The sequence below is a fragment of the Lepidothrix coronata genome, unplaced genomic scaffold (genome assembly GCF_001604755.1).
Source record: "Lepidothrix coronata isolate B3197 unplaced genomic scaffold, Lepidothrix_coronata-1.0 Scaffold46, whole genome shotgun sequence".
NCBI lineage: Eukaryota > Metazoa > Chordata > Aves > Passeriformes > Pipridae > Lepidothrix > Lepidothrix coronata.
Genome location: NW_016690226.1, coordinates 4949494 through 4967487, shown reverse-complemented (window position 1 = coordinate 4967487; position 17994 = coordinate 4949494). Strand labels below are relative to the sequence as shown.

The following is a 17994-nucleotide window of genomic DNA, read 5'->3' as shown; positions in this document are numbered from 1 at the left end:
TCAGTGCTTGAGGAGGAGCATGGCTGGAAGAGGGAGTGAGCTCTACAGGGAGCACCGAGGGGACTAGCTAGGCTGTACAGACGCTGCGGTGGACCAGGTAGTGTTAAATCCTTTCCTTCCCGAGAAAAGATTGCTGTGGACACATACAGGCATGGAGGGCAGGAGGGGTGTGCCCACGGTCCACAGAGAGCATCACTATGTCTGTTAACCCAGTGAAATGAAGAGAGGCAGAGACAGAGATTGGGGGACAGAGACGGACCAGAGTAAGCGTTGGATAAGGGAGAACAAAGAGAAATCCTTACAGAGCCCACGAGAGCTGGGGCGACAGTGCTGTTGATATGATCCACGGCCTGCAGGACCCCTAAAGAAGGGAAGAGACAGAGAAAGAAAGAGAGAGAGAAAGAGAGAGGGTGAGGCAAAGAGGAGAGTGGAAAGAGGGAGGAAGAGGACCAATAGAGAGACTGAGAGAGGGAGACAGCAAGGGAAGATCGAGGCCTGATCTTTCACTTTACGCTAGGTCTGTGCCTTTGTGGTCTCTCTGAGGGCAGAGAGACACATCCGCATCATGCCAGCGGATGAGCAGGACCCTCCTGCAGAGCCCCACACACAGGAAGCCCCAAGGACCGCATGTGCAGCAGGCATCTCCCCACCTTTTCCAAGGAAACGTGACTTGTCATTGTCTCTCAGCTCCAGCGCTTCGTAGATACCAGTGGATGCACCGCTAGGGACTGCTGCTCGAAACATGCCTGGGAAACAGCAAAACAGGAGCATGAGACGAACAGAGGGTGAAGAGGAAAAACCCTCATGCACCTGCTTCTGCCCTGCTTTCATGGGCAAGAAGGTAGCAACTGCTTGTGAAAATGGATGGCCCTGCTGGCTGGCTGCTCCTGGCTGTTCTTCTCAGAGGTGGAACACCTCGATGGCACAAATAAATGCACCCAGGGTTTCCAGACTGAGGAACCTGGATCTCAGGCACCCAGAGGTCCACATTGATCCCAGAACTGCGGATGATGAGTGGAAGTCTGGTTCCTCAGCCCTCCTCCTGATTCCAGAGGCAGCCTGAACCACAGCCACCAGCAACTTCTCCCCTTCGCACTGGGATTGGGTTTCTGCCTCACTAAAGAAGGAAGAGAGTGGTTTGTTGCCTGCTCCTCACCCATCAGTTCACACAATTTTGGGCCCAGCATCGATGCAGGTCTTCCAGTTGAGATGGACATGCCTGCACAGAGATGTGAGGGTCAAATACCTTTACCCCTGCCATAAGCATGGCTATGGATGTGTTACCAAACTCGTACTGTGTCCCAGGACTAAAAGCATAGCTGCAGCAGGGCATCACAGGGATGTGACAAGAAGGTGCATATATTTATGTTAACAAAACCTTCCGTCCCTGCTACCAGCAGGTGGATGGCTCAAGTCACATACACAGCAGTCAAGTCCCATCTGTCTTGTCATGATTTGCCCAGCACAAGTGCAGAGTTGCTGAGCATAAGCACAAGCAAAGCCACAAGCAGAGTTTTGGTCTTTGCGTCTTCCCCTGGCTTGTTGTCTGCTGGGGGTTCACTGGTGAAGACCCTCCATGCTCTCAGCGGAGCGTGCCAGGCTACTGCACAGCGCCAGCTCTGCAAGGATGGGCAGGGCTTTCCCTCCATCTCTTATCCTCCCCACATACCTTTGTGTGTGTACAAGTCCACCTCAACGGTGGGGTTCCCACGGGAGTCCAGGATCTCCCGGGCATGGATCCTCTCGACTGCCATAATGAATCTGTGGAGAGGAGACAACAGGACACGTTCAGCCCTGAGAGGCCCCAGGATGTGGTGCTCACCCTTCTGTGTCTAGACTGACAGAGAGAAGGGAGCTGAAGGAAACGTGATCCTATGAGTTGGGGCTAAAACTATTGGCCCTAGGAAATGTAGAAATTCACCCAGACTGTGGGAATCTACTCATAGTCTGTTTTGCCCAGGAACAGGGTATCTATTTGAATTTACTCTGTGCCTTTGCTGCAGATGACAAACTGGGAGTACTCTCTCCCTCTCTCCCTGCGTCACGGCAGAGCGCCTGATACGAGCCCGGATGGCAGGGTTGGGGAGGGTGCCACAGCATCCACAGACAGCAGAGAGGGAGGGATCAGCTGGCACAGTGGGGAGGTGCCCCTGGCTCTGGCGTCAAGGACAGGGTACCAGCTTCTGGCACCTCCTGTCCCCTTGCCGCGAGGCGAGGACAGTGCTTTCCAGGGCCAGGCAGCAAGTGGCTGCTGTGTCCCTGTGCAGTGAACCAGCCAAGAGCGATGGGCAGGGCAGGGGGGCAGCCAACCCGTGGGGACCCTCGGGTCCGTGGCAGGGGAGCTGCTCCAGTTTGGCTCTCACAGACCCCCATCCATGTCGCCTCTGCTGAGCACCCAGCTCAGCCTTCCTGTCTCCTCCATGAGCCGCCGGGTCAGGCTGTGCTGAGGCGGCGGGAGCATGGAGGCCAGCAGCCTGAGGAGACATCCTGCTGAAGGCCACGGTGCCTCAGACATGGTAGAGAGGGCTCTGAAGGAGGAGGGACCTGGCCCAGATGCCAAACCTTCACTCTGTTCCTGAGACAGTGAAGTGGATGAGGCTGGGAGGTATCTCTGTCGGATGAGGAGGGGGAGGAAGCATGGCGTTTTGGGCATCTGGTTAAATCTGAAGTAGACAACAAGCTGGTGGGTGATGATGGCTGTTTGAAAGAGCTTCTCTTGCTGCAGTTTGCTCCATAGGGGGTCCAAACCATCTCATTCCCACTATGCCACCTTCTCATTCTCCTGGCTGTGGGCCTGTGCAATGCCAGGGTGCTGCAGAGAGGTGCATGTTCCCCCACGCCTCCAGCCCTCCCAGGTCTTCCTCCCCCGGCTCCCACAGATGATTCGCTGAACCCCGAGCAGGGCTGGCAGAGGCCGGAGTAACCACGGGGCCCCAGCCAGGACCTCCCCGTGGTGTGTGTGAGCAGGGGCACAGCCAGAACAGGGGCTCAGCGCAGGGTGGGGTGGGATAAGCTGGAAATAGCACATCACAGCACTAGGGGGAGCTAAGAAGCAAGCTGGGGGAAGCCAGAGTCAGCGCTCGACCCCGCTGCCCCGGGTGGGTGGAAATCACACGGGTGTGAGGAAATCGTGCTGCTGCTCTGAAGTTTCAGCCAGAGCTTCCCGTATTTGGGAGTTTCAGTTAGCGACTCCAGGGTTCTCTGAGCCTGCGCAGGGCCCTCCACCATGTCCATCTGGGCTGGGATCCCCCATCAGACACTTTGGCAGTGCTCCTCACGCCATCTGGCACACGCCACAGGAACTTCCTCCAGAGCCGTGCCCGTGCAGCTGCGAGCTTCCTTTGCAGCAGTGTCCTGGCCATGCCTCAACAGCCTCCACGGGGTAGAGAGGGACAGTACCCCAATTAAAGTGAGCTTTGACAGCGAGTCCCGTGCCTGATGCTGTGCCTTTCTGCTTATGTGGTCACGTTGTCCATGGTCACATCCCTCTGGCCACATCCACCTGCTCCTGTTGGAGCTAGCTCCGAGGAAGCCAAATGACAAGCCAAATCCAGCCTTGCTTGCCCCACCCCATCACTCACATGATCTCTTTTCCCTCTAGTCCTTTAAACCCTTTACTCCGCTTGTGTTGCTGCCCCGTGTCCCCCTGAGCTTGCCCTCCTTTGAACAGTGCAAAGAACCACCCTGAAATCCCTGGCATCAGCTGCACTGTCCAGAAAGGAGGTCAGAGGCGGATAAGCCAGGATAAGGGATTGGGATGGAGCCCATAGCTGGGAGGCCATAGACCACAACCAGGGGGAGAGAGGAACCAGGCTGGATGCTGTGCATCCCCCCGTGAACAGGGGCTGGGCAGCGCACCCCGGGAGGCTGGTCCTGCTGCAGTGCCTTCCCGTGGGCACCGCTCCGTGGCACTGCCTGTCACCAGGGCAGCGTCTCGCTGTAGCTGGCGCTGGCAGCAATTCCCCCTCCCCGCCAGGCGGGCCAGCACGGTGAAGACCTTCGTCCCAAGCCACCGCCACCAGTCCCGTGTGCTGCTGCGATTCTCCCGGGCTGGGCACTGCTCCCAGGAAGCCCGCACTGCTGCAGTGTCGTGGCTGATGCAGCTATTGCTTGCTTGACTGTCACCTCCTCTCCCTGCTGCCCCCCCTCCCCTGTGTGGTGTGGGGCTGTGCAAATAGGAAAACACCCCCTCTCCTCCCTCCCTCTCCCGGAGCGCCCGTGGTTATGTCAACGCATCGGGAGACGGGGGCGGTTGGTCTGCCCTGAGGCTGGATCCTTTTCCCAGCAGTGCCCAGACTGAGCTTTGCGTCCTCCCCACTACCACCCCCTCCCCCAGGGAAAGCTCCATCCCGCAGCACCTCCCGACAATGCCCTGGGGAGCACCCCTTATCCTCGTTGGTTGCCCCCCTCCTGCAATTCCCTAGGTTCGCATCTGAAATGATGATTGCCTGGAGGGGTAAGGGGGGGCTAGGGAAGGAGGGAGTACCTGGAATTAAAATATGAAAGAAAAGTGAGAAGGTTGTGGGTGAGGAGAGATAGGTGGGAGGAGCAGGGAGAGGAAGTGAGGGGAGTTTAGTTGTTAATGCTGCTCACCGTGGTCCTTCTCTGCAGGGACCCCAAAGTGCGTGTGGGGTTTGGAGGGCACAAGGTGGGGAGCAGAAACATGCATGTGGAGAGGGGGGTGCTGGCCGTGGGGAGACACTTACCTTCCTAGGGCAGGGGTGAACGAGAGATTGAGAGAGTGCTGGTAGAAAGGAGAGAGGACGAAGCTGAGGAGGGATGCAGGACCTCAAGGGGAGATGATGTGTCCTCTAAGCCAACGGCGGCAGCAGCAGCAGGATGGAGACGCCCCTGATAGGGCCGGGACAGCAGCATGTGACCCAGAGCTGCGATGAGTCAGGATTTAGCAAAGCTTTGCAAACAGCACGTAGGGGATGGAGAGGGAGAGAAAGGCAGGCAGCAAGGGATAGACGTAGACAGACTAGGGTGAGAGAACCAGGGAATAGGAGTGGGTGTGCAGGATAAACAATCCCAGTCACTCCGGGCTCATTAATTATTTTTATTCAAATCGGAAAATCTTGCAGGATTTTTGGGAGCCATAAATCGAACCACAGAACCTATAACTCTCCCATTTTCCCTCTTGGGCCTACCAAGAATAGAACATATCAGTGCAGTGACTGCAAAAACACTGCAGTGCCTCAGGGCAGCTTCCAGGACCAGGGTGGGTAGCCCTCCTCTTTTGTCCAGAGGTAAAATGAGGTGAAGCTGGTACCTACAGCTCTCACGTTCCCATCCGCACATGAGGGGAAAGGCATCTCCACATCCTGACAGCCTCTGGGAACAGGTATTAAAAACAGAGGTCACTCAGTCACACCATCCCCTTGTGATTCTTCCATTTCCTGAAGAGACACATCATCCTTGAGAGATCCTTCCATTTCCTGAAGAAGGGAAGAGGGAGAAGTTAATGAATCCATGCCCAACTTCTTTTCCCCTTTCATCACCCTCTTTGGCTAGTGGGGTTGGGAATGACAGCAGGGCTGCATGCTGGCCATCAGAACCAGGTTGCAAAGCCCAGTCTCTTTTTTAGGCTCTTCTGCACTTGGAACTGATGCCCCTCACCCTTCTCCTCATATAATCCGGAGGGAGGTGAGGCTTCATCAGCATGTTTGATCCTTTTTCTTTCTTTTTACTTCCTTCTTCTTCCCCCTACCATGTTGTTCTCACCTTTTCTTTTTCTTCCTGCCTTGTCTGACGAATTTTCATCGCCTCTTCCTGCTCATCTTGCTCAACTACTTCCTTGTCAAGGCGTTGCAGGTGTGGCAGCAGGGCAAGGACCTCCAGCCGGTAACTGGGTTCATCAGCACATGGGTTGTCCAACAGCACCAGTGCCTGCAGCATGGGAAGAACCTGCAGTTTTTCCACTTCCTGAAAGCTACTGATCCCATTGTTCCTGAAGGAAGCACAAGAGAGCGGGGGAAAGAGATCCGTGCAAGGAGTGAGATCCCTTTGGAACAGTAAGTGGACAAGACAGACAAAGCAAAACTTAGCAGCATGATGGACCGTAGACCTTAGACCACAGATCTGTCACCTAAGATCCAGATCTGCCTGCAGCTCCCCAGACTGAGGGACAAACAGGACATGTCCTCTGGATTTCTCTGTGCTCAGACAGTCCATTGAATCACGTGATATCTCCAACACCCTTTATGGCAAATGCTGAGAACTAAAGGGCACTTGCAAACAGGACATAGAGAATATGCTTTGAGGAATCTGATGGAGTTATGGCAAGGAATAAAAATCATGAGGTGGAGTATGAGAGTGACTGGAGAAGCAGATATTTCCTGAGAAGCCCAGGAGAGGTTCTGACTGTTACACATCTAAACAACTGGGTGCTGAATGCCAGTTAAGAACAGTAAATATCAACCCATCCCTACCAGGTCTTCAATTTCCAAAGAAACCAGAAAATCCTAAAGATCTAAATGGGAGTACAGTCTGATGAAAGAATCTCTGGTCCCAACACAGAGCAGGGAAGACCCACCGTAGATTGAGATACTGCAGGCACTTCATGCTACTGGAGAATCCACTCAGGGTCTCCAGCTTGTTGTCACGCAGGTGCAGAGTCTCCAGCTGCTCAAGCCCCTCGAGGCCTTCAAGGCTGCGGATGTTGGTCTGGGCCTGAGCACCAGGGAGACAGGAAGAGAGAAGGGAAAAGGGGACACGCAGCAGTTATTTCTGGCCTTTAAAGCTCTTTCTACCCTTCAGACTTTCTACCACTCATAACACAGCCTTCTCTGAAGCTATATCAGGTTGTTCAGGGTCTTGGCCAAGTGGTCATTCATCTAAGCACTCAGATTCAAGGACCAAAAGTTTGCTGAAAAAGTGTTTCCTGGAGCATCACTTGGTGTCTGAGACAAAACCACCCCAGGTGAATATTCCATTGCCAGCACAGTACCCCCTTCCATGGCAGTGCCAAATATGGGCCTCAGAGAGCAACTGTGTGGAGGGGAAAGCTCAGACCTGAGCCTAAAATGAGCGTATTTAAAGGATAAGTAACCAGCCCCTCTCAGTCACATAGTCCACGTAGTCTAGGCATCTTCCAGTCCCCCAGAGGAGGAAATCTACTACCAAGAAGTCTCTTCTACCCCTCTGGTAGCAGAAGCAGGCTGTGTGCTCCTGAGAGAGGAGGGGGGTAGGGGTTGCTGGTTGGTTTAATTTTAAGATTTTTCAGGTATAATTGTTGTTATTCATCATAGGTGCACCTTCTTGAAACAAATCTGAAAATCTTAAATCAGGAAGTTTAAAATTCCCCATCACTGAATTTCATTCGCTTTACTGTGATGTGGGTTAACGAAGAGGGAAAATAACGAAGCTCTGAATATCAGGAATAGTTTCTCAGCAAGATGTCGGCCAGAAAAGGCCACTAGAGGTCTCCAGCCCAAGCGCGGGCTCCCCGCAGTGAGAGCACCAACGATCTGTCAGGCTGCTCACCGCCTTGTGCCGCCAAGTTTGGAGCATCCCTCGTAACTGCCACCTCCCCGCCACGTTCTCAGCTTGGAGCTGAGCACGGCTTCACTTGCTAAAGTGGCTCGGGGCCGCAGCCTCTAAGTCTCTGAGGACACAAACACCTGAACGGGAAACGAACGTGGAGAGAGGTGCTGTTGTGCTCTCTGTTCCTCGTAGGTACCCAGGCAGTGATGTAGACAATACCTGAGGCTAATAAAGGGACACAGGATGAACTGGTGGGATAGGAGAACACTTTAGGGCTGGGTCACTCAGGAAAAGGACATTTTGTAGAAAAGGAGCATTTTAATGGAAACTGGACAAGGGAGAGTCTGGACCAGCTGGGCCAAGTAAAAAGAGTAACACATGGACAAAAAGAGGAAAGTTGGATATTTAGTGAAGGTCACATGAGCAGATTTAACAGTCAGGGAGGATTAGGACATTGTACCTCAGAGGAAATTAGAAGCTGGGGTGAGTGGGGAGCTCACAGACCACTGGTTTGTAAATAGTAACCTCCCATCACCCTCACTTTCTTCATGACTTCAGTGTGAATAGTTTTAACAGCTCTGGCCTTGCAAGCACTAGCAGGACAATGCAGAATGGACATTTTTCAGGGTTGTTTTATTCTTTTTTCCCCTAAATCAAATAACATTCCATTTGACACACCATCACCTCACCTTACATTCCAGTTCTTCAAATGGATGAGATGCCGCCGTTTTGTATGGAAAGCTACCATAGTATAGTTGCCCATGATTCCCTCTCCACTTCCTGCACACTTCACCTTCTTCTAGTCAGCCTTTGCCCCCGCTGCTGCACCAGGACCAGGAGCTAACACAGTCCTACTTTGACCCTCAAGCTGCTGCAAGTGCCACATGGTACACAGCCAGCTTATAGTCTTCATGTTAGTACCTAAAACTTTTTACATACTAAATTTCATCTCTAGCTATGTCACACATTAACCAAATGTGGTTCAGTTTGTTTAAACTGAACCCTTTGTCTTGAACCCTGTCTTTGAGGCATCAGCTGCACCTACCCAAGGCTGAAGTAACACCAAAATCTTTATAGAGAAAGCCAAGCATTGCTGAGAGAGATTTCCCTGCCAAAGGATGTAATGAGCATGGTGGACATGGGAGACAAATTCAAGCCCCAAAGATTCCTGACAGTCAGTTGTTCTAGTTTTAATAGAACAATGCAGTTTTCCCGCTTCATTTGGGCAGCTCAGAAACCCCTCAATCATACCAGGAACCTTGTTTAAATACAGATGCTGTATTTGCTTCACTCCAATAACTCACTGAAGTGTCTGGTTATGCTTTGAAATGCTGTATTGTATCTAGTGACTTATCCACTTCACCCAGTCTTTGAGAACCTCTAGATCTAAAATCCCAGTTTTCCACTAGAAAATTGCAGGCAATCTCAGCAAGCAATCTCCTCAGTGTTTTCTGCCAGGAAGACTTGATGAAAAGAAACCACATAGGTTTTCAAAGCCTTTATAATATTTAATTGCTTTTTAAGAAGTAGTGACTCAGGTTATCTATCTAGTCTTTGCAAGCTGTAGCACTGTGTGATGCGTGGCCATACACACATAGATAAGCCATACACATACATACACACAGGTCATGCTTACCCTCTTCACTTCCTCCTCTAGTAGTAAATGTTCTCTGAAGAAATTGTTTATGATATGAGGAAATTGCTTCTCCTACCTGAGTTTTACTGTGATGTTCAATCAGTTTGTTGGTTTTTTTTTTTGGCAGCTGAAGGTCTGAATCATATAGTTTAAACCAGTATTTTATTAGGTCCATCAGAGAGGAGGAAGAGGCACCTCCCAGTGTCACCCAGAGCAAACCTGTTGCTTTGCCCAGTGATCTCCAGTAGTCCCAGGACACTTGAATATGAGCTTGCCTAACACTGCCTGAAAGGAAAACTGCTCTCCTGCAGGAGGTCACGGGGGAAGAACTTGACACACTGAATGTTGCCAACTCCTCTGCAGTTTGTGGTTAGTGGCTACTCCCTTTGCGCTATCTGGGCCCACAGCGAACATGGAGCTACTCCAAAGAAGTGATTTGGTCTCTTTAGTTCTCTGAAATCTGTTGCTCCCTCAGGCTGAAAAGACTGAACTCCCTACCTCCCACTGGCTGGAGGTGCCAGGCTCTGCAGCCAGGCTCTGTCCCACTCCCCAGGCTGGTCGATCCCTTACCAGATAGAGTTTCTTGAGCTTGGGAAGACTGAGCCCTGCTGTGGTCTTTAGTTTGTTTCCTCGCAGCTCCAGGACTTCCAAGCTGAACAACTGGTCCTTACTCAGGCCCAGCATTGTCTGGATTTTATTTTCTGAGTGCCAGAGGAAGAAGAAACAACAAGAGAGTTAATCCCACCCAAAGAGTGTCCCCACAAGAGTGAAGAGAGGTGGTCTGTATCACCTTTCAGGCTGAGGGTGGCTAAGCGGGGGTGAGTAATGCCTTCCATATCCTTGATGCGGTTGCGATCAAAGATGATGACCTGGAGATAGGACAGCTCCTGCATGCAGGCACTGGTGAGCAGGTTCCCATCTACCTTCAGCCAAAGCAGCTCTGTTAGGTTGCTCAGTGGAGACAAATCTTGCAGCTTGTTCTCTGACAAATCCACATACCGCAGGTGAATGAAGCTTTTGAGCACGCTGATGTCTGTCAAGTTCCTGAGGGAGGGAGAATGTGAATGAAACATCTCTCATATTTCCCCACCACTAGCTTTTGGTTTGCTCCTTGCAACTACTGGAGGGAGGGCAACCTCCTCTTGCACTTGCCTGCTACCCTAGAAAGCCTTGCTGGAGAGAAGGAAGAAAAAGGCAGGTGATAGGGACAGGCCAAACAAGGACAAATGGTAAGATTTGACCTCCTTTCCTGGCAGAGGGAGTACTTATTCCCATTGAAATGTATCTGTCAGGAGAGGGCAGAACCAGAGCAGAAAAGAGGGTAAGTTTTGGGGAGGGGTGTGTTAGACAGCAACTGTGTGTAAGGACTTTACTAGTGGGAAAAATGGTGGTTGACATATGTATGAGGCTGCTGAAAGAAACAGTCTTACTGAGGCCTCTTAGTTAGGTCCAGGGTAATGTGGGTGTGCTGATCCGGAGGCCACTGTGGCACTGTACTTACAACTGCATGCCTTAAATGTTAGTTAATGGGACAGATGTTAGTGGATTTTCTCAAAGTGCCTGTAGGGAGGTCACCCGGTTCAGGCTCCCCTAGGAGACCACAGCACAGAGCAAGGGGCAGGCTCCCCTCAATCCTTAGAGACACTGATGTCCTACTAGTGCGTCTGGCTGTGGTGGAGGCTGTGCCCACCTCAGGGCTGAGGATGGACAGGCTGTGCTAAGGCACAGACTGGAAGCCAGGCGGCTGGAGAGCAGTGCCTGGAAATGCTCCTGCCCCGCATGGCCCGTCACCAGTTTATGGCACAGCTGCTCCATGGCTGCGGGTGGCTGTGGAGCTTCTGCTGGGGCAGGTGCTGCACACTCACATTCCTTTGGCTTCAAACTTCACGTAGGTGTGGGCCAGCCCGTTGCCCGTCTTACTGAGGAGAGACAGGCCCTCCTTCAGTACTTCCTCCGTCAGAGGACAGGGAGCCGGCACCTGGGAGAGGAGGAGAGAGCACAACACCAGCGCTGGCCTACGCACAGCCGGGCGGTGCTGAGGGCCCCCCCCTCACCTCTTCTTCCTTCTTCTCCTCTTCCTCCCCCTCCTCCTTCTCCCCCTCTTCCTCCTCCTTCTCAGGGCTGTGCTCGTCCCCCTCCTGCTCGTCGTCCTCCATCCTCCCAGGACAGAACCCTGCTCCCTCTTCCCGCGGAGGCTGCTCCCAGAGGCCCGGCGGCGCGGGCCGCGGCTCCCGCTGCCATGGGAACCGGGGGCGGGCACGGCTTCCCGGGAGCGGCGCGGAGCCGCCGCCGGGGTGGGCTCTCGGCTTCCCGGGGCACCGTGTCCTTTGGGTAGTCACTGCCACATGGAAAGCTGAGAGCGTGTCCCGCCGTCATCAGAAGCACTTTGCTATCCCACTCCACCTTCCCAGGTGTGTGGGAACAATCTGCAATTGTTGGCGTATCCAGTGAACTGAAGGATTATTTTGGTGGGAAGGGACCGCTGGAGGCCATTCTGTGTGCACTTCAGCTCAAAAAATGGAGCCAGCTTCACAGTCAGGCTGGGCTACAGAGGGTGATGGTCACTGAGGCAGTGAATGTCCTGAGGAAAGACATTCCTTCCAGTAAATGTTTAATTAACATGTTGAGCAGAATTGGGCTCGGGGTCTTCATGAAACCTCCCCAGACATGACTGCCTGGATGCCAGGAAGGAGCTTTTGGGGTCCACCGCTCCAGCCCTCTGCTCCAGGCTGTGGAGACGGAAAGGGGTGAAGCTGCCCACGCCCAGCCAATGCCAACAGTGCCTGCAAGAGCCGGGTGTTTACCAGCTGGGAACACTACTCAGAGCTGACAGTCACCAGTGATTTGCAGTCAATACAAAGTCCAAGGCCCTGCTCCCTTTCCCTCCAGTGGACTTCACTCCTCTGCAGGCCCTGGGAAGTGTCAGTATTAGATAAGCTGGTGCAAGTGGAGCTGGATGTCAGACAGGAGTGTGCCAGCCATCGCCCCTCCTGATACGTACTCCTCTGTGCTGAGGGTTGCATGGCAAGCTGCCATCTCTGTCCCACTGGAGTATCCAGTTGTCCCTCTGGACACTCTGTGTCCCTGTAGCCCCTTCTCCTGTGCTACATTTGCCCCATCTGAATTCAATCCCTGCTCATTATTGTAGAATCACAGAATGGTTTGGGTTGGAAGGAACCTTAAAGATACCCACTTCCAACCCCCCCTGCCATGGGCAGGGATAGCACCCACTAGACCAGGTTGCTGAGGGCCCCATCCAACCTGGTCTTGGAGACCTCCACGGATTGGGCATCCACAGCTCCTCTGAGCAACCTGTTCCAGTGCCTCACCACCCTCACAGTAAAGAATTAACCTGCACGTGAACTTTTCCTTTCCTGCCTTTGATTCCTGCCCTAAATATCCCCCAATTACAGGAGGAAAGCCAAATCTTTAAAAGAGAGAAATTTTATTTAGGTTATATACGTATGAAAAGAAGGATCCCAAACCTAACTATACTGGTCATTAGGGAGGTTATGTGCTAAAAGTTGGTTTGCATAACCACAAAGGAGCACAGGGTGATGATGGCAGGAGGGGGAGCCCAAGCAGCACCCTGCTGGGCTGCTTCCAGGCACATCCCAGTGGCCATCAGCCCACTAGAGGCCCATCTTGATGAGCACAGGGACACAATGGCAGATCGGAGCCAAAATTAAGGACTCATAGAAAAGGACACCCTGTCTGACCCCCTCCCACAGCTGTCCCAGGGGATCCTGACCCCCAGAGCACCTTTAGGATTGGGATGTCACTGTGCTCAGGGGTGTGAGACACAGGACAGGATGCGAGAGACAGGACGGGATGCAGGGGAAGAGCTTTTGGGTATTGCATAGTACTCATTAGGGGGTGTTTACAGCAGGAACCAAAGGCAGGAAAGGGAGGGATCTAGATGACTTGTGGGGAAACAAGTGTGGGATACAGAAATAAAAAGGGCCAGTCATGTGTAAATGGTTTGTGATGGTTTGGCCATTCCCTGCACCTGATCAGTGCAGCCTGTCCCATCTTCTCATTAAACTCCATTCACAATTTGCCCTGGGTGAAGGACTTGTGGCCAGGGAGCTGACTACTGGGGGACCAGAAAGACTGGAGAGATTGGGATGGGGGGGGCAGCTGCTGGACACTGCCTGAGCCCAGCTGCTGGACAGACACACTGTACATGTGTGTGTATATACATATATAAATACACATATATACGTGGGTGCACATGAGTGTACTTCTATCCTGCTCAGCCAGAACACAGGGTGGCATGAGGCTGCTGGCACTGTGTGTGAGTGCTCTGTGTGGCTGGATGTGTAATCTGTGTGGCCATCCATGGTTATATGGTTAAGTGATGTGTATTCAGAATCACAGAATATTCTTAGTTGGAAGGGACCCAGGAGGACCTGTCAATGTGTGTGTGTGTGGTGCCTACTGGAAATACAAGCTCAGCCTGGCTATTGTTTGGGACTGAGGACACGGAGCCACCACAGCCTCTCTTGGACTGTTCCATCTGACACAATGCATTTTCCCCCAATAGCAACCTGTTTAAGACTCAACCACTACAGTGTGCAGGGAGGATCTGGCACTATTTCCACTCCATAGAGCTGCAGTCCTGCCAGAAAGCAGACAAAACAGAAGAAAAACAAGATCTGGCACTCCTGCTGATACAGAAATGATTTTCCTTGAGTTTATTCCTCATTAAAGGAATGCTTTCATGCCTCTATATTCTCCTCAAAGCAGCCAAGATCAATGCTCAGCTCCCATCTGTTTTTTTTCTATGTAGGTCACTCTCCTGGGCTCTTGTGCTGTGGGCAGGACTGGGCAGGAGCAGGAACTGACAGTAGAGCTGCAGCCAGCAGCCAATCCCTGTGAATGATTCTATCCACTCCCAGCAGCCTTAGGCCCCCTGCATGTTCCTGCTGCATCACCACTGCTCTGGCCACGCTGACCCCAGTGCACTGTGGCACCAAATTGCAGCCATGGCCCAGCAGCCTCTCAGAAACACAGGCTCTGGTCATAGACAATACAGCTTTCAGAATTTTTTTCACCTTTTAATTATCCTCCTCCTCCCCAAGTCACTCCACACGCACCTGGAGCTGGGAGCTGCCACCTCCCTCCTTGCTGCTGTCAGGCTCTTCTTTCTTATACCATCTGACATCCTTCCATGTCAGATGACCCTGCTCTCACCAGACAGCTTCCCAACAGTGCTTATCCCACTACCACCTACCAGTTTCAGCACCATTTTAGCCTGTCTCTCCTTCCACAAGAAGCTGTGGCAGCAGAGGGCTCTGCTCCCAACTAGGAAGGAGATGCCTCTGAAGGGCAGAGGGCTTTTTCTTTCTCATCTGCTCCAGCTGGGCAGCAGGAATTCCCCCCCAGCAGCAGCTAGGTGGAAGCCCCCACAGCATTAGGCTTTCTCCTCCTTGGTCCTCAGCTCCTGCCTCTCATCCCTCAGGTGATGATGGCACTTGCAGCTGGAACACTGCCCCTACACTCCCAAGGATATGCCACCTCATAGCTAAGCTCCTCCTTGTGAGGCACTTCCTTTTTCATCACCCTTAGTACTACTGAAAAAAAAATCAGCAGCTGGGAAGTAACATCTAGTCTTGTGTCCTCGCCCACCAGCACACAGCTGAAAGCAGGCAGCAGGCACAGCCTCAACACACAGCCTAAAATCCTTCCCTGCACAGGGAGGGAGCTGCTCGCTCCACATTTAATGAGCAGTCCATTACCAGTCCTCACAGGTAGAGCACAGGGATGAGCACATTACAGAGCCTGCCTGGAAAGACTAGCTCACTAGTGGGACAGCCAGGTGCTCCAGCAACTACTGGAACAGAGACACTGATGGAAAAGATAGAGTCAAGTCATCACAGGCCCAAAGAAGAGCTGTTACATGACAAACCAGGTGCAGGCTGAACCTGTGCAATGCCTACTGGGACAACAGCGGGCCCTCAAGGAAGAGCCTACAAAAACCACACTACCCTCTCTGCAACCAGCCACCTCCAAAAGCACCAGGTTCTGTATGCTGCCTGTCCCAAGCTGCTTCCAAATAAGATCCAAGACACACCCTTGCTTTTTCAGTTTTTCCTTTATTGTTCAGTATGGGACACAGGTGAGGTAAGACGTCTCACAAAGGTTGAAGCTGACAGGCTCCTTGCTGATGGAGCTGAAGGATGCAGACTGTGTGGTTCCTTCCCCCAGCACCAGTGGTCCCCTCCCACTGCAGTACTGCAGGGAAAGGGGGAGATACTGGCCAGGTGGGCTGTGGGCTCTTAACAGGTCAACAGGCAACTGAGGATTCTGCCAATTCAGAGGAGGCTGTCAAGACTTTGCTGAGACAGGCTCCCACTAACAGGACTCCAACATGGTGGGGGTGGTTAGCAGAACAACTAGAACAATGACCGTGGAGGGGGAAAGCCTTGGAGGAGGCCTCTGTACTGAGACGTGTGCAATGAAAGGTCCCTTCTTGTTTCCATTTCTTAACCACAAGGGACTGCTCCTCACAGGTGCTTCAGTGTTTGGCATTGATAATATCCACAAACTCTGGCTTGAGAGAAGCTCCACCAACAAGGAAGCCATCCACATCATGCTGAGAGGCCAGCTCCTTACAGTTGCTACCAGTGACTGAACCTAAAGAGGGAGCAGTGTTTTAAGGTCAGATGCAGCCAGGACAGGGCCAGGACAAAGGCAAGACCTGCAAGGTACCAGCCACCTCTTGCAGACAGCAAGACTGTCTCCCATTTACCCAAGTAAGCTAACAAACAAGCTAGTAGGTGGTTCTTCATGCTCTGACAGTCTCAAGTTTCCTCACCAAGCAGAGCATGATGTACAACTACAGCAACAGGCAGAGAAACTAAGCACTTTCCTGCCCTGGAAAGTGGCTTCAGACTCACCGCCATAGATAATCCTAGTTGACTGAGCAACAGCATCAGACACATGGCTTTTCAGCCATCCCCGCAGCTTCTCATGAACTTCCTGAGCCTGCAATAGAACACAAGAGTCCCACTGAGGGCTGAGCCATTCTGCACACAATTCCCTTCCAAAGAGAAGGGAACCATTAGATAATCTTTAAATCCTTAAGTCTAAAATTCTCCAAGTTGCTAAGAATCTCCAGAAAATCGTCACTAAGAATCCCCAGGAAGATTTCTTGAGTGGGAAGGGTCAGTTGGCATCAAATCAGCCCCCCTTCTCCTGCTCATACCTGTTGGGGAGTTGCAGTTTTACCAGTTCCAATAGCCCAAACTGGCTCATAGGCAAGAACCACTTTACTCCAGTCCTTCACATTATCTAAGGAGGAGGGAGAAGATATAGGTAAGCACAATACCCTTATGCTGGGAAGAACAGAGCTCTTCTGATAACTGATAAAAAGAACACCCCTATTTTCTTCTCTTACCAGCAATAGCCTTGGTCTGTTCAAAAACCACCTTCTCTGTTATGCCAGCTTCTCTCTCATCCAGCTTCTCTCCAATGCAGGCAATGACTCCAAGGCCCTCAGCCAGAGCATGAGCCACCTTCTGCCCAATCAACTGGAAGTAGAAAAGAAACAAGGCAAACAATAAACAGAGCTACTCTTGTAGTACTGTTTTAACTGCTCACCCTTCCAGTCTTTGCAGGCCCATCTCACCATTCCATGAGGTCACTCACCTCATCAGACTCTCCAAAAACATGCCTTCGCTCTGAGTGGCCCAGGATCACCCATGCAGCTCCAATATCTTTGATCATTGCTGGGCTGAGGAGAAAGGAGATGACTCAAACCTCTGGAGGAAATTCAGGTCCCAGAGGCATCCTGACTTTACTCTTTCTCCAGGGCTCACCTGATCTCTCCTGTGAAAGCACCTTTTGGTACCTTATAACAGTTCTGTGCTGCAACTGCAATCTTTGCATCAAGCTTCTGACGGGCAAAGTCAAGGTAGATGGAAGGGGCTCCACAAACCACCTCTGGAAGGCAAAGCACATGGTTACCTCTGAGACAGGCAAAGGGCAGAAACTGTACCTAGCCACTGACCCCAAGAGGTCATCCCTCTCTCCCGGGAAGGCTCAGCCTGCCCCTCCTCGCTGACCTTTGCGGGGCTCTGTACCACAGGACTATCCCGGCTATCCGATGACTCAACAGAGGGGAGGAAAGCCCTTTTCAGCGGGCTGACAGGCGATACCAGGCTGCTGGCCAGGTCACAGCGGTCCCTTGGAAAGGTCCCAACTGAGAAACCGATTGAGAATCCCACCCTGAGGGCCGGGCCTGGCCTGGCCGAACCGGAGAGAGCCACACCGGGCTCCGCCTGGGGCTGTGACCGGGCACGGCGGCGGCGCAGGGGCAGCGCTCCGCGTCCGCCGGTGGCGGCGGGGTGGGGGCCGGGCCCGGGGGAGGCGCGGGGCCGCCGGGGCCTGCGGGAGCAGGGAGTGCAGCCGGGGCGCCCCGGGGTTCGGCCGCACGTGTCCGCCGGGCCCGCGGAATCCCGGATCCGGTTTCGCGAGTATATTTAGCGCCGCTGCCGACGGGTTATATTTAGGCCCCCGCCGCCCTCTGACATTTGCCGCTCCCCCGTCCGGGCCCGACCCGGGCCCGCTGGGCCGTGCGGGACGTGCGCTACGTGCGGGCCGCGCCCTCACCGGTGTCGGCGGAGAGCTTGGCGCCGTTCAGCGTGTGGATGAGCTCGCCCAGGCTCTTCTTGTCGCCGTTCATCTTCCAGTTGCCCCCCACGAAGAACTTCCTGGGCGCCATGGCGGGAGGGACGGAGGGAACGACCGGGGCCGGTACCGGAGGAGAAGCGAAGGTCAGCGACGGCGGCGGCGGCGCGCGCCCAACCCGGCGCCCGCCTTTATAGCTCGGCGGCGCGCGCGGCCCCGCCTCCCCGCTAGCCCCGCCC

The 17994-nt window shown here is 53.1% G+C and overlaps 3 protein-coding genes across 4 annotated transcripts in view; all 3 read right to left on the bottom strand.

The window, feature by feature from the left end:
* Positions 1–4881, bottom strand: part of ENO2 (enolase 2) — a 9666-nt gene extending 4785 nt beyond the window's left edge. The window contains exons 1-4 of the mRNA XM_017814839.1: positions 4707–4881; positions 1670–1761; positions 651–746; positions 303–361 (exon numbers count right to left, since the gene is read on the bottom strand). Of these exons, the coding sequence (XP_017670328.1) occupies positions 303–361; positions 651–746; positions 1670–1754 (240 nt within the window). The 5' untranslated portion in view covers positions 1755–1761; positions 4707–4881. The remainder of the gene's footprint in view (positions 1–302; positions 362–650; positions 747–1669; positions 1762–4706) is intronic.
* Positions 4882–5048: 167 nt separating this feature from the next.
* Positions 5049–11364, bottom strand: LRRC23 (leucine rich repeat containing 23). Of its 2 annotated transcripts, none has more exons than XR_001874755.1 (7): positions 11176–11364; positions 10987–11099; positions 9912–10165; positions 9692–9822; positions 6536–6672; positions 5725–5889; positions 5049–5438 (listed from the first exon to the last, which is right to left on the bottom strand). XR_001874755.1 is itself a non-coding variant. In XM_017814840.1 (7 exons), the coding sequence occupies exons 1-7, from the start codon at positions 11275–11277 to the stop codon at positions 5361–5363; spliced, it is 1041 nt and encodes a 346-aa protein (XP_017670329.1). In that variant the 5' UTR covers positions 11278–11364; the 3' UTR covers positions 5049–5360. The 2 variants fall into 2 exon arrangements, 1 of the variants encoding a protein (XP_017670329.1); XM_017814840.1 differs by having other exon boundaries at positions 5725–5950.
* Positions 11365–15199: 3835 nt separating this feature from the next.
* Positions 15200–17984, bottom strand: TPI1 (triosephosphate isomerase 1). The gene is made up of 7 exons (XM_017814844.1): positions 17738–17984; positions 16945–17068; positions 16775–16859; positions 16524–16656; positions 16332–16417; positions 16024–16111; positions 15200–15760 (listed from the first exon to the last, which is right to left on the bottom strand). Exons 1-7 carry the CDS (start codon positions 17847–17849, stop codon positions 15642–15644), a joined length of 747 nt encoding a protein of 248 aa, XP_017670333.1. The 5' UTR covers positions 17850–17984; the 3' UTR covers positions 15200–15641.
* Positions 17985–17994: the final 10 nt, after the last annotated feature.